Source organism: Bos indicus x Bos taurus, chromosome 10 (assembly GCF_003369695.1).
Source record: "Bos indicus x Bos taurus breed Angus x Brahman F1 hybrid chromosome 10, Bos_hybrid_MaternalHap_v2.0, whole genome shotgun sequence".
Lineage (NCBI taxonomy): Eukaryota > Metazoa > Chordata > Mammalia > Artiodactyla > Bovidae > Bos > Bos indicus x Bos taurus.
The window spans coordinates 34,194,875-34,210,698 of NC_040085.1; the positions used below are offsets into that span (position 1 = coordinate 34,194,875).

Sequence of the window (15,824 nt, forward strand, 5' to 3'; positions counted from 1 at the left end):
TATGGTTTATAAAAATGAATTTCTAGTCAATCAACCAGTCTGACATCAAATCAAAATTCAAATAACAGATGAATCTTAAGACTATAAACCAATTTTAGATGTCAGGGTTGTCAAGTTTCAATCCAGCACTAATACGTTACTCATGTTCCTATTGACAATGATAGGGGAGGTTTTAAAGAATAAATATTCATGTAAAGAAAACATACTTGAGCCTAAAAACTGTAGATTATATATAAAACATAGATTCCCCAAAAGACCTGTCACATTTACTCAGAGTCCATATGAATGGACTACTAGTTTACATGTTATTCTCTGAATACATGTTATTGTCTCAAGTAATATAATTTTAGACAGCCTTCTACTAAATCCTTGTCATCAAAAATGTATTGAAAGTCGTACTCCACTATGGTATGCATCACCATGACATTTCACTCACACAACTGGCCTTAAAAGACTAACAGGGCCTGGAGAAACGAGGTGCCTTGTGCTGTCAGTTCCCCCAAGTATGCAATGTGAACTGAGATCCTGCGGCACAGCTGACTGGACAGCAGGGCCCTGAGCAAATAGAAAAGAGGGAGAGTCATGCACAGCAGTGCTGCAAAGGCTTTGCAGTAAGAAGAGAAAAGAAGCTTCTTTTCGAAAGTCTTTTAAAATGCCATTTCTCTCTTGTATTAGATTTTTAGTCCAGCAACACAATCTTACTGTTTCATCAAATGTATTGCAGTGGGAACACAACTCACAATCTCTTATTCAAAATTGTAGAGAAATGTTTTTCTGAATATTTCAGATTTTAGGAAAATATTACAGTACATATTCCTTGTTTTATATAACACACCCAGCAGGCTCTGTGGCGATACTGTGTAATCAAACACATTATTTCCAGAGCAAAACATGATTGTTCAGATGAAGTAGGGTAAATAAAGAAGAGAAAGTATTTTCTATTTTTGCATTCAAGTCATTTCAGGTTAGATGTCACCACCAAACTAGTTCTCATCAGCTTTTGCTGCAAAAAGTTACTAATAATATTTAACAAAAGATCCATTCAATCACTAGAACTTTTTAGATTTTAGAATTGTGTCTAAGGTATCAAAGTTGTGTATTATAAAACTTCATGACCATAATTATAACAAAAATCACACGTATGTTCTTTCCAAAAGTTATATTCAGTTCAGTTCAGTTCAGTCACTCAGTCATGTCCGACTCTTTGCAACCCCATGAATTGCAGCATGCCAGGCCTCCCTGTCCATTACCAACACCTGGAGTTCACTCAAACTCACGTCCATCGAGTCGGTGATGCCATCCAGCCATCTCATCCTCTGTCATCCCCTTCTCCTCCTGCCCCCAATCCCTCACAGCATCAGAGTCTTTTCCAATGAGTCAAATCTTTGCATGAGGTGGCCAAAGTTATATTATAGAAGTGTTTGACTCATTTAAATTAAATTTAGTGCCATTTAAAATTATATATGAAGAAAACACTATACATAGTCTTTTTTAAAAGTGTATATTACCATAAATATTTGATTGGGGGGTGGGTGGGCAGAGGATATATTGTTCAGAAACATACATGTAAGCCCAACCAGAAGGCCCATAAGAAGAGGGAGAAAGCAGCCTCTGGGATACAGATGCCTGAGTCATTCCAGGTCATGCCTGAAGGTCTGGGAATTTCTAGAGGGATTGGGACTTGGGCTTCTCTTTCATCCTTTCCAGGAACAGTGAAAGCGCCTGAATGTGGAAGGTGAATCACAAATGCAACCCTGTCACTCACTTGTCAGTCACCTGAACAATTACATGAGATGCAGCATAGGATCTGATCAACCACATGTAATTCCAATCACTTTCCTAACTATGCAACTATATCCTGTATTGAAAGAAAAAGAAAAAAAGGGAAGAATGAAAGGTGGGTAAAAAAATGAGAACGCCTCACTTGTTACTTACATCTGAATCACTAAAAATAAACATCTTTTTATTATAACACTAAAGAGTTAACAAATAAAATGTAAGTATTTGCAAAAAAGACAATGGAGCAATAGAAACCTATACCAAAAACTGAACTGAATGTAGGCCCTTAATTTCTTTTGGTGGGGAAGACAGTATTGAGACCAAGAAGATTTTAAATATATTCGCTAACAGCCAAGAGCAGAAAAATGAGACCAAAAACAAAAATAAATCAACAAACACATTCCAGGAGGCTCAGCATCACCCTAGGTACTGATTACTTTTAACAGAATTGGATCAAAACAGAGTCTACACAGAGATTTTGGCCTTTTACAAGCCAGTTCAAGTAAGTTCACTCATGAAGTGCATTTTATAAAATAAGAATAACTGAAATTCACATAGGTTAACAAACCAGTCACCATATCCACAGCATGACTTTTTCTTTATACAAGTATAAATATGCAATTATATACTTATATATAGAGATAAAAAGTATATACATTCAACACTAATAGTCATTAATTGGATTTTCAGTGATATTTATTTTGTTTTAATCTAATTCTTAAATGTTCTATAATTAATATGTATTATTTAATCATAAAAACTGTGAAAATTTCTAATGGAGATTCTACAGGAAATATGCTAAATGAGCTATCTTAACGTTAAAGACGTCATTCTCAACTAAATATAACTCTATTTTTTTCAACAAACTCTAGTATTTCTCAATAGATGTAACAATAAAAATAGTTGTAGGAGAAAACATATCTGCAGTTGACTTAATTATAGATTTCTGGGACATTTACTTACAGTACACATCCACTCTGATTGACTTTATCGCTGGGGACCCCAGGCCATTCTCTGCTTTACAGTAATAGCGGCCTCCTTGATGTCGCTGAATGTTTGTAATCCTCAAAGTCTCGTTGAAGACACTTGAGTCTTGGAATCTGTCAGAGGCACTTCCTGCTGTTTTGGTCCACCTGATCTGAGCAAGCATCAACAAAGATTGTTACTTTAGGTTGGCTTTCTCACTGAAAAATTAAATACCAATTACTCATATGAAGGGAATTCCCTTGTGGCTCAGTTGGTAAAGAATCTGCCTGAGATGTGGGAGACCTGGGTTCAATCCCTGGGTTGGGAAGATCCCTTGGAGAAGGGATTGGTTACTCACTCCAGTATTCTGGCCTGGAGAATTCTACGGACTGTACAGTCCATGGGGTCACAAAGAGTCGCACACAACTGAGCAACTTTCACTTTCACTCATTTGGAGAGTTGGCATTCAGAAACTGCTACAGTGCCATTTTTGGCAAGTTATTGAGAATTAAGAAGAAAAGTTTATATAACAATAAAATTATAAAATTGTAAATGCAGTTATTATTATATAGTGCATATAATTCTAACTCAATTGCATAGAGTTCATCCATAGTTTCATCAGTGTGAAGGACAATAAAAAATATTAATATATACAAAGGAAGTTAAATATAAGTAGTACACTGGAAATATGGATTAGTTTCTTTTCCTTGAGCACCTAAAATTCTATTTTCCAAACTCTGTAAGGCATTTTTTACTTACCTGCATAGGAAAAAGAGGTAGGCTCTCACTTTCTTTTTGGACATGTTTCATTATTTTATGCAATATTTTCTATTTGATTTGGTTAATTAAAGTATATTACCAGAGTAGCTTATTGAGATTATGTGTAATTTTATACACGTGGTTGTTATGATTTTTATTTCCTTTTTATAGCTTTGCTGTAATAAGCCCACAAATAACTTGTCTGTTTGATAATTAGAATTCACTTTATATCAATAATTATTTTCAAAAAATGTGTAAACTTTTCCAAAGAGAACATTTCTATTAAATTGCCAAAGCACTTTGAATATCTAAAATACTCTGTTATAAACAATACTGTTCTTTGCAACACAGCTGTGTACATCAGATTTGGCTTTTACTAGAAATAAAGACTAGTGTTCAAGTAAACTTTTGTGTATTTTAGCTTATATAAACCTGAACAAAAGCCACGTGATGGTAATGTAAAGTGATACAAAACAGGATGTAAAAAGATTTAGTTTTATATCTCTCCTTCTCCCTGCTGTATAATATATTGCTTTATTTATTTTTAGGTTGTAACTCTGCTGATAGAAATCCTCTGCAAACACAAATGAAGAAACATAGACAAATGCAACTAAATAGTGGGTTATCAAAATTTAAATCATTTAATACTACTATTATTTATGCTATTTTGATACAATGTTAATTCAAACTTACGATCTAATGACACTAAGCAGCTTTAAAAAATTCTCCAAATCATTACAATATCAGTATAAATATATGCACGTTTGCCCTTAATTGTGTGTGAAATTAAAAATTTACTTAGAAATTAATAAAAGTTGAGTAATTCATAAAAATACATGTCAAATATTTATCTAAAACTTTTTACAGAAAATATATATAAAAATTAAATGGGGTGATTCTTGATTTCAAGTAGTTCATAAGCTAATTATTAATATTATCATAAAAGACAAAGAATAACATGGGCACTGATTTGATAAGTACCATTTCCATGCAAAAATCTAGGGTTCTATTTTAACTTAAATTTCAAAATTTATAGGTAACAAAATAAAAAAAGATTAAAATGAACAAGCAAATTACATATTTTTGCTTTGTATATCCTATATAGATATATGCTAATTCTCTCTTATATATATATATATTTCTACCTAAGATGTAAATAAAACACAATTCCTATGAAATGCCAAGTTTTCCTTGACTATCACAATATGGTACCAATATTGATTTTTAAAAATAAACATTTCAGAATATAAAAAGTAAGTTCAGAATCAAAAGAATTATGGAAATGGCCTAGAAGTTTTGGATATTAAAAACATGATATTAAGACAATAATTTAGTTTTAGAATACTGTTATAGTACTGGTAATTGTCCAGAAATTGGGTGATGTAGAGAATAAGAGTGTGCATGTGTGTGTATGTGTGTGTGTGCGCCTGTGCCTGTGTGTCTGTGTGTGGGGGTGGGGTGGGGAGAGAGACAAAGAAAGAGAAAAGAGTGAGAGAAGAAATTATGATATAGACTATCAAACTTTTTGATCTTAGAATACCTTTACTCTATTAAAAATTATTAATGATCTCAAATATCTTTAGCTATTTAAATTATATCTATTCATAATCAGTGTAGTAGAAACTAAGACAATGTTAAATTATGTGTTATTAACTCATTTTAAATCATTTTAATAAACTGAAGACATTAACTTAAGGAACACTTTTAATTTTTCAAGACAAAAATAATTAAGTAAAATGAATGGAATTGCTTTATAGTTTTGCAAATCTCTTCCGTATCTTCTTTAGTGAAAAAAAGCCGGCTAGATAATTATATCAACATATGCATGCAATCTGTGGCAGCATGTTGGGGACTGGCTATAAAGGGAGTAGTATTTCCATAGCCTTTTTAGATAACTGTGGACAGTCTTCCTTGAGACTACAGTAAAATTCCGTCAGTGTTAGTTTCCTACTTGCAAAATAGAATTGAAAACCATATCAATACCCTTTTTGCTCTTTGTGACACTAAAACCTATTGGTCTATCTTGCACTTTTAATAGATCATTTTCTCATGCATGATTTTGTAGCAACATAGATTAGTCATCTGGAAAATATGAATTCATTGAGTTATGAAGATCTTCCAGATGTTGAGATAGCTCAACATATAATACAATTCACATATACTAATATCATCAGTCTTCATAGAATAGTCTTCTATAAGGATTGGTGAAATTAGTATATGTGCCTACCATGCTATCATGCTTCTGTTGGCAGATTTTCCAAAATTCTAAATTTTCTCTTAAATATGTGAAATTTATCATAAGCAATAACCATTGTTAAGGTGTTTTATTTGGGATGATAGGTTCATTCCATTCATTTTTGAGGAAATATTTGCCAAATACCCAAGTCTGAATAACCATGTATAAAAAGCATCCTTTTAAGTAAAAAAAAAAAAAAATATTCTATAAAAAAAAGTGGGTAATTCACCACAAAACTCATTCATACAAGACTTTGCCTTGAGACAAACTCTGTACTTTAGTAAGCAGCAGAAATCCTTTTTAGGAATTTTCCATTTTGTCACTTAGGATATTAAAAATACAGTGACTGTGTTCTAAGATGTTAAAAATTAATACTGGAACTTCCCTGAGGGTCCAGTGGTTAAGACTTTGTCTTCCAATGTAGAGGGTGGGGGTTTGTTCTAGCACACACCTCAAAAAAAGACCAAGAGATATAAGACAAATTCAGTAAACACTTTACAAATGAAGCACATTAAAAAAAATCTTTAAAAAATGAATACTGATTTTTCTGATTTATCAAAAATAGTGACACTGATATTTTATTATTATTATTACTGTGAGTAAATAGTAGTGAAGTAGCAAAGAATACAAAGACTGCTAGTACAATTTGATGCCACAGCTTTGTTCTGTGCTAACAGGCTGCCTGTTTTATCTTCCTTTACTACAAAAGCAGCATAGTGAGAAACAACATTCTTCTTCATGAACTCCCTGTAAAGATCACAGGGTCCCCAGAGAGATCTAGGGACCACACAGGAGAACACTGTTAAGAGTATAGAAATATGTATATAATTTAGGATTTCATACAGGAAATATTTTAAATGAAAAGCAGAAAGAAAGCTTGTTTAGTAAGTGGTGTTGGGGCAATTGACTATATATCCATAATGGAAAAAAAAGCTGACTCTCTAACCCACCCTTCATATCAAAATTAATTCTAGATGCAATAAAGATTTCAAAGTAGAAAATTGAAATTGTTCCATAAGAAAATATGGAGTGATCTGTCTACAATTATTCAAGTGAGCAGGGCTTTTAATACAAATTCTAAAAAAAAAAAAAAAAAAAAAAAACTTATCACTTGATTAATATGTCACTCTTTTTTAAAAATTATGTAAGACAATTTACTATTAAAAATGTCAGAATTCAGGGTTAGTTTCCATAAAATATACATATATATACAATATATATGTATATGTACATAGTATACTAGATGATGAGTAAGTTAATGGATAAGAAAAGAAAAGGGAAAAAATAGAACTACAAATTGGCATTATTTAAGTAAAGAGATGTTCAATTTCTTTCTTTTTAAAACTGTAAATCAAAGCATGAGAAACCAACTTTCACCTATCAAATGGCCTCAAACACTATCTCATACCATCTTGTGCTGTTGAGGTTTCATAGCTGGGATTCGAAGGGTAAGATGGTAAAATCTTCCTTTTTGGAGCAGAATCCAGTAAATTATGTCAAAAAAATGAACATATTCAGACTTGGACTTAGCAATTATCTAGTTAAAATATACCTAACATTTGCACAAGAATGTATAAAATGTCTATGTAATAGTACAACACTGAAAACAATACAATATCAAAAGATAGGGAAGTGGTGACAAATTAATTGACTCTAAAGCTGAATTGAATAGAGAAATGGAAAGAATAAACATACAAAATATTTTATCAAGCTAACAAAAAATGAGACTATTCTCATCTGTGTAAAAAGAGTACATGTGTGTAAATGCATTTGCACATATATGTTAATATGTGCAACATATTTGCATAATATGTTACTCCTGGAGAAAGAAATGGCAACCCATTCCAGTATTCTTGGCTGGAGAATCCCCATGGACAGAGATTGGCAGGCTACAATCCATAGGGTTGCAAAGAGTCAGACATGACTAAAACGATTTAGCATGCAGGCATGCACTAACATGTTAATAAATATTAATACATAAATGGAGCACATGAATACACACAAAATTTAACCTTGATTAATTCTGAGTGGGACTGGTAAAATAAAAGAATATGTAAAATATTCTTTTCAAAAATTTCTTATTTAAAATTCTTATTTACACTTTATTTTACTATGAACAAATATTGAATTTATTATAAATAAGTTTAAAAGAAAAAAATACAATGCAGTTGTGAAATATAATAGAAAAATCAGAAAAGTATAGAAAGAATACAAAATAATCACTTATGGAAAGGGTTTCTCCCCCTCTACTTAAAAAGATAAATAATGAAAGGAAATATTCCTGAGTTTTGGAAAGATAACTTTATCATTAAGGGGGTTTACCAAGTTATACATCTAATTGATGAGAAAAGAAACCCCTATACCATCCATGGAATTCTCCAGGCCAGAATACTGGAGTGGGTAGCCTTTCCCTTCTCCAGGGGATCGTCCCAACCCAGGGATCAAACCCTTGTCTCCTGCATTGCAGGTAGATTCTTTATCAGCTGAGCCACCAGGGAATCCCAAGAATACTTGAGTGGGTAGCCTGTCTCTTCTCCAGTGGATCTTCTTGACCCAGGAATTGAAGCGGGGTCTCCTGCATTGCAGACAGATTTTTTACCAGCTGAGCTACCAGGGAAGCCCATAAAGAAACCCCAGGCATACTCTGATAGAACTTGTGACCTCAAACTCTACAAAGGAGACTGTATAGGCTTCCAGGCAGAAGAAACAAACTATTACAATAAACTATTACAATGTGTTAGAGTCTGCCCATTCCCTGATGTTGATTTCTCCTTCTTCCACAGAAATTGAATCCCACAGTATTCATCAGGCACAAGGTTGCCCAAAACAAAGGCATTTACTATTTCAGCTACATTCTTGCCAGTGTGTTTCAAGAAGAAATATTCTTATAGGGAAGCACCCCTCCACATTTTGCTCATTTCAGCACATTACTGCTGTCTGCCATCTTGGACCCTGAACTGACATGGAATGAAAGTCAAGCACAGAGAATCTATAAAACAGAAGAATCTAAATCTCTGACATCATGGGAGTTTCACCTACCTAACCTGAACTATGTATAGTTTCTGGGTTTCTACATAGGAGAAAAATACAATTCTATCTTACATCATACTTTGGGAGGGGGGTGGTTTCTATGACTAACAGCCAAACTTTAATTGATAAACTTGGAGTGATAAGGAAGAACACACACACATGCACACACACACACACACACACGCACACACACACACACACACACACATGCACACACACCATAGAAATACTTTATGGATAATTCAACTCTGCATCCCAATCCTGATTAGTTCAGTAGATAGTAATTCATTAATTTTACAGATTAAATGTAGAACTTGAGTTGAAACTTGAGGTGTTAGTGGATATAATTCAGCTGTGAGATAGACACATGAAAGTTGCTCAGTCGTGTCTGACTCTTTCAACCCCATGGACTATTACAGTCCATGGAATTCCCTAGACCAGAATATTGGAGTGGGTAGCCGTTCCCTTCTCCAGGGGATCTTCCCAAGCCAGGGATCGAACCCATGTCTCCCGCATTGCCGGCAGATTCTTTACCAGCTGAGCCACAAGGGAAGCCCCCAAATATGGGAGAGGGTAGTAGCCTATCCCTTGTCCAGCAGATCTTCCCGACCCAGGGATCAAACTGGGGTTCCTGCTTTGCAGGTGGATTCTTTACCAACTAAGCTATCAGGGAAGCCCAACTGAGCTATGAGGGAAGGTGGATATAATTCAGCTGTAAGATAGACACATGAACAGAGATTTATACAAGATAAATTTAGATTCCATCATGTAAAAAAAAAAAAAAATCTGGAGTGAGGCAGACCAGTGAGAATGTAATGACTCCGCTCAGGGACTCAGGCTCTTTGAAACTGCCTGCACTACCATGTGCTGCTGGAGCTCAAGGCCCAGAATAGCAGCTACAAATCTAGTTTTCACATCCCCACCCTACCAGAAGAAAAGAGGAAAAGACAAAAAAGTGCCTACCACATCGGCTTTACAGAAGGCTCTAGGATATTGCCTCAGGACACTGGCTCACTTCAGACAGACAGAGCCCCACCCATAGCTACCAGAAAGGCTGGGAAGTGTACTCTTTACCACACAGAGCTCCTGTCTCCCAGGCGCCTTCTAAAATCTAATTCTATAGCTCTGGGAAAAGAGGGGATGGGTTATTTGGGACAACTTGCTAGTCCCAAAGCAGGAATAAAATATATTCACTACTCAAATATGCTGCATTGTTAAATATGATTGTATTTAAACACTTTTTATTTCCATAAAAATAACATGTACAGAAAAAGAAAGATGTTACACTTTAGAGGGATACTCTTTATGGTAACTATATAATCTAAAGGAACAGCTTGGAGATACTCCTAGGCTGCCGATCCTAACACTTCGCTTAGAGTCAGCTAACTCTCCACAGAGAATTTTCTACTTTGCTTTTTGCAAATAATGATATTTTTGAACATCATTATTTTTATGTAGTCTTAAATAAAATCACTGTTGACTAAAATAGCTTAAGAAAATGTTAAAAACCTAAAGTGCAGACCAGAGGATAGACCTAGGTGAATCCAAAAGAGTATATTCCATAGATAGTACAAACTCAATAAGTAGTTAGCCCTTGACAATTCTCAGACTTCTAGGTTCTCCCCTTTAATTAACATCTAGTGAATGAGAAGTTTTGTGAATTAAAGATGGTTTCTATCACTTGTCAAGGTGTTAGGCTTTATTCTCTTGTCTCTTCAGGTCAATCTATAATGACAAATATGAGCTTTGTCCCAGCCTTGTTCATATTCTGAAAAAAGATCCTTTATCTGTAAAAGACATCCAGAGAAAGATAAACATCATCTGATCTGCTATAATTATTGGGGTGATTTGCCACCAGAGCCTTTGGGCACTAAACAAAGCCAGTCATGGCTCTTGTCATTTCCAGAGTGATAATCTGAAAAGGCATAAAGGTATGATTATGAGTAACAGTGCTCTTTACAGTTTTGAAAATAAAAGTTATCCTCTTATCCTGCACTAATATGAGGGAAAATAACAGAGAAAATATGTTCTCTTTGAGTTACTCAATACAATAAATAGAACTCTGAGTGGAACAGGACTCCAGATCATACAGGTTCAATTTTTAATAAACTGTATCAGTCTATTATAAATAATAGAAAAATGTCACTCTTGTTTCTAAATATTATACAAAAATTTTCTGTCAAAGCAACAAATTTTTAACCTGAAAACTTCTATAGACTGTGTGTGTGTGTTCAGCTGTGTCTATTTTCAACCCCATGGACTGTAGCCCGCCAGACTCTGCTGCCCTTGAAATTTTCCAAGCAAGAATCCTGGAATGGGTTGCCAATTCCTACTCCCTGAGGATCTTTCGAAGCCAGGGATAGAACCCGCATCTCCTGAACTGACAAGTGGATTCTTTACCACCGAGACACCTGGGAATCGACAACTTTTTCACTCTGTGCATGAACATTATATTTTTCTAGCATGCTGACCAATATTAAAGATCACTGCTATCACTAATATGACTACTACTAAAAATAATTTAGAACTTCAAAAGATTCCTACAAGTTACAGTTACTATCTATTAATATTGTCCACATTGTGATAAGGAAGAATTGTTCAGAGTGTGTAGTGTGAATAAGAAGCTCAGGGAGGCAATAAAGAAAAAAGAGTCTGAACATCAACCTGGGGTCTTCTCACCAGCCAAAGAATAGAATGGTGAAGGAGAGGGAATCATTATGGTAAATGCATTGGAAACAAAAGGAGAACTTTGAGGTGAGGACATGGGTATTTCTGAAAATGAGATACGCCTTAAAGCAGAGAAAACATTTTTTTCTCATCATTCTCTTGACTGTGGCTTTTCTTTTGAATTTAAACTTTGAAGACTTTATTCATCTCTTGTGAAAATAAGCAGTGAGAGATACTAAGTAAATTTTGTGTTTATCTTTAGCAATGTTGATTCCTACCTGTGTATGGAGAACTACAATAGGACCTGGTAGCAGTCTATCAAACCAAAGGCGACAGAAGAGGGTACATTTTGGTGCAAATGCTTTAAAAAGTGTTGGGGTTACTGCAGATTGCTTCGTTGAAGGCTTTTTTTTTTTGTAGCATAACCAAGATATTAATCATGGACTCCAGACAACCAGTAACAGGATTTTACTTCTTTAAAAGTAAATAAAATGCTTTTTAAAATTTTATTGGTTGATTTTAAACCCATGACAAGCTTGAAAGGTAGGAATTTTTTTTTTCCTATGTGTCTGTGCCTTTGTACACCAGGCTCCTCCTGAAATGAAAGTTTTCCTTTTTTCCTTCTCATTATCTAGTTAACTCCCTCTGATCCTCCAGAAATCATTTTATTAGAAAGTCTTCCCTCTCCCACAGAGCTCTATTTCATCTTGTCCTCAGTGTTGCCATAGCACCTTGCAAATCTCTCTGCCAGAGTACTCATATGTGTCATATAGATTAGCTATTTCTATGTTATAGATAACTGCTGTTCCGCCTGAATCTCGCAGAGTCCCTTTGTGCTTTCCATGTACACCTCCTAAGGATGCCCTCTTACATTTGGAAGGTCTCAGGTCTGTGGGGCCACTTTGCTCTCAGAGGCAGAGTCTGAGAAATGCTAGAGATTTTCCTCTCTATCCAATGGCTTTTTAGTGACTATGTAAGCCCAACTCCCTTTGTCTCCCTTAGGACAGATTTTGAAGCATAACTTATACTCTAGAGCTCCTTCTACAGGATCAGGTTGAGGCTAATCCCCTAAAATCACACCCTTGCCTGGCTTCTTCCTTTTCCTGTCTTGCTTTTTTACTCCACTAGCAGTATCTTTGGAGAAGGCAATGGCACCCCACTCCAGTACTCTTGCCTGGAAAATCCCATGGATGGAGGACCCTGGTAGGCTGCAGTCCATGGGGTCACTAAGAGTTGGACACAACTGAGCGATTTCACTTTAACTTTTCACTTTCATGCATTGGAGAAGGAAATGGCAACCCACTCCAGTGTTCTTGCCTGGAGAATCCCAGGGACGGGGGAGCCTGGTGGACTGCCGTCTATGGGGTCGCACAGAGTCGGACATGACTGAAGTGACTTAGCAGTAGCAGCAGCAGCAGCAGTATCTTCTAAAAGTGTTTCCGTAATAAACCCCTTGGACTTGAATTCTCATCTCAAACTCTACTTCTAAAGAACCAGACCTAAGACAACTATTTTGCCTTTAATAAACTACAACATCAAGGACTGTTCTTGTTTTTGGTGTCTCCAATCCAATGCACTGAGTCTAGGATATAAGAATAATTAACAAAATCATTGTTGCTTGAATGGATTCCTAGCAGTATAATTCTACTGACAATGAAATATAAATTAGAGAAAAATCCCACTCCACAAGGCACCCACAATATAATGAGTTTCAATTAATTGAGGTGTTGATCTTTTAATAAACATTTCTTCAAATTAAAACTGAGTCTACTCAGCCATGTTCATTTTGAAATATAACAGTGGAATTTGGGGGTAAATTCTCTAATTTTAATAAATTTAATTAATATATAAATATTAATATTTTCATTTTATCTTTATAAACATAGGATTATACATTGAATATGAATGGATGAATTTAGAAGAAAATATCAAATGGTACTTCCCTATTGTCAAATTTTAAATTCCTACTGAATCAGCAATTAGTAGTACTATCTAGGACAAGAATAAAATTTGATAAATGGAAAAAAGTAAATTTATAAAGCTAAATTCATTCAAGAGAGATGGAAATATTGGAGAAAAATAATATAAAAATAAAACAGAAGAATAGGTAATGTGAGTTATTAATTTGTTTATCAGAAAACCATCCAAATTTTAGAGATAGGGTGTTAAATGAATCAACATTGCAATACAGCTGGCATAAAAATATCAAACACCATGCTAAATGTATTCAGATATGATTAAAATGTAAAGATTTGACTTCATTTCCAATAACCTCAGATATGCAGATGATACTATTCTAATAGCAGAAAGCAAAGAGGAACTAAAGAACCCCTTGATGAAGGTGAAAGAAGAGACTGAAAAAGCTGGCTTAAAAGTCAACATTCAAAAAACTAAGATCACGGCATCCGGTCCCATCACTTCATGGTAAATAGAAGGGGAGAAATGGAAACAATGCCAGATTTTATTTTCTTGGACTCCAAAATCACTGTGGATGGCAAGTGCAGCCATGAAATTAAAAGTCACTTTCTCCTCGGAAGGATAACTATGAAAAATCTAGACAGGATATTAAAAGGCAAAGACATCACTTTGCTGACAAAGGTCCATATAGTGAAAGTTACGGTTTTATTAGTAATCATGTACAGATGTGAGAATTGGACCATAAAGAAGGCTGAGAGCCAAAGAATTGATGCTTTCAAATTGTGGTCCTGGAGAAGACTCTTGAGAGTTCCCAGGACTGCAAGGAGATCAAACCAGTCAATCCTAAAGGAAATCAGTCCTGAATATTCACCGGAAGTATTTATGCTAAAGTTCAAGCTACAGTATTTTGGCCATGCAGCCTGGCATGCTGCAGTCAACTGGGTGACAAGAGCCGGACATGATTTAGCGACTGGACAACAATGCAAGCTATAATAAACAGGGGGAAAAAAAACAGCAAGATATATTCTCCCAAGTTTCCACAAGGTGACTGGAAAGAGATTTGTTTTGCTGCTTCCTTACTGTCCATTCAGGCTTCCCTGATAGCTCAGTTGGTAAAGAATCTGCCTGCAGTACAGGAGACCCCGGTTTGATCCCTGGGTCAGGAAGATCTGCTGGAGAAGGGATAGGCTACCCACTCTAGTATTCTTGGGCTTCCCTTGTGGCTCAGCTGGTAAAGATTCCACCTGAAATGCAGGAGACCTGGGTTTGATTCCTGGGTTGGGAAGATCCTTGGAGAAGGGGAAGGCTACCCACTCCAGTATTCTGGCCTGGAGACTTCCATGGACTGTATAGTCCATGGGGTGGCAAAGAGGCTGACACAGCTGAGCAACTTTCACTTTCACTTTACTGTCCACTGCTTCCTAGTCTCCTTTGGTGGTTCCTACTCATCTCCCTGACTTTTAAATGGATGCTGAGTGCCATAATGCTTGTTCCTTTCCATCTACACTCACTTCCTTGTTCATCCCGTCTGTACCTTAAATGCCACTTACGTGATGATGACTTCTAATTTAATATTTGTAGTTGAGTCCTCTCTCTTGAATCCAGTCTTCTGGCACCACCACCTACTCTCTGTCTACAATGTAACATATCCAAAATTGATCAAGATATAAACTCTTGATCTTCCCTTCAAACAAACTCTCACCATCTTTCGATTTCAGTTAATGACAACTCCATTCTTCCAGTCATCAGATCCAAAACTTTGCGGTCATGGTGATGAAAAGAGAAGGCCAATAAAAATTTAAAATCTTAGTACCCCCCCCAAAAAAAAATCACATCTGTGATAGACCTTAAAATGTGTTTTATAACTTAAGTGACTGAGTAAGCATTCGGTCACTTACTGAATTTTCATGTTTTTTTTTTTTTTTTAAGAGGTCTCCAAGATCATGTCTAGGTTTGATGACTCACAGAGGACTTATAGGACTCGTGATATAGTTATACTCATGACTATGACATATTACAGTGAAAGGATACAAAACAAAATTAATAAAAGAGAAATGTGATGGGGGGGATGACATTTAAAGGAAAACAGAAATAAGCTTAAAAGAATCCTCTCCCCATGTTGTCACAAGGAGGCACTTAACTCCCCCAGCATTAGCTAATGACAACGTTTATGAAATATTCTACCAGGGAGGCTTACTAGAGATTCAGGTTTTACTGGGTCTGGTCACATAGGCACCATCTGCCCTGCCTATATCAAAATTCAATCTGCAAAAGTAAAGCAAGTGTTCCATGCCAATCATATTGTTTGCAGAAAAAATTTAAGCACAATGAACCATTCTAATCAGAGGGGGACTGGAGCAACCCTTCCTGAAATCCAAATTTCCAGATGCCAAGCAAGAACCAATCTTTCAAGCAGGCCTTTCTAAGTACAGTATTCTCAGACTTGGTAAATTTATTCTTTCTGCACATA

At 35.5% G+C, this 15,824-nt stretch overlaps 1 protein-coding gene across 1 annotated transcript in view; it reads right to left on the bottom strand.

Annotated features, from left to right (window-relative positions):
• The window catches only part of MDGA2 (MAM domain containing glycosylphosphatidylinositol anchor 2), a 914,699-nt gene that overhangs the window by 437,538 nt on the left and 461,337 nt on the right, over positions 1-15,824 (bottom strand). The window contains exon 3 of the mRNA XM_027553676.1: positions 2,743-2,917. Within this exon, the coding sequence (XP_027409477.1) occupies positions 2,743-2,917 (175 nt within the window). The remainder of the gene's footprint in view (positions 1-2,742; positions 2,918-15,824) is intronic.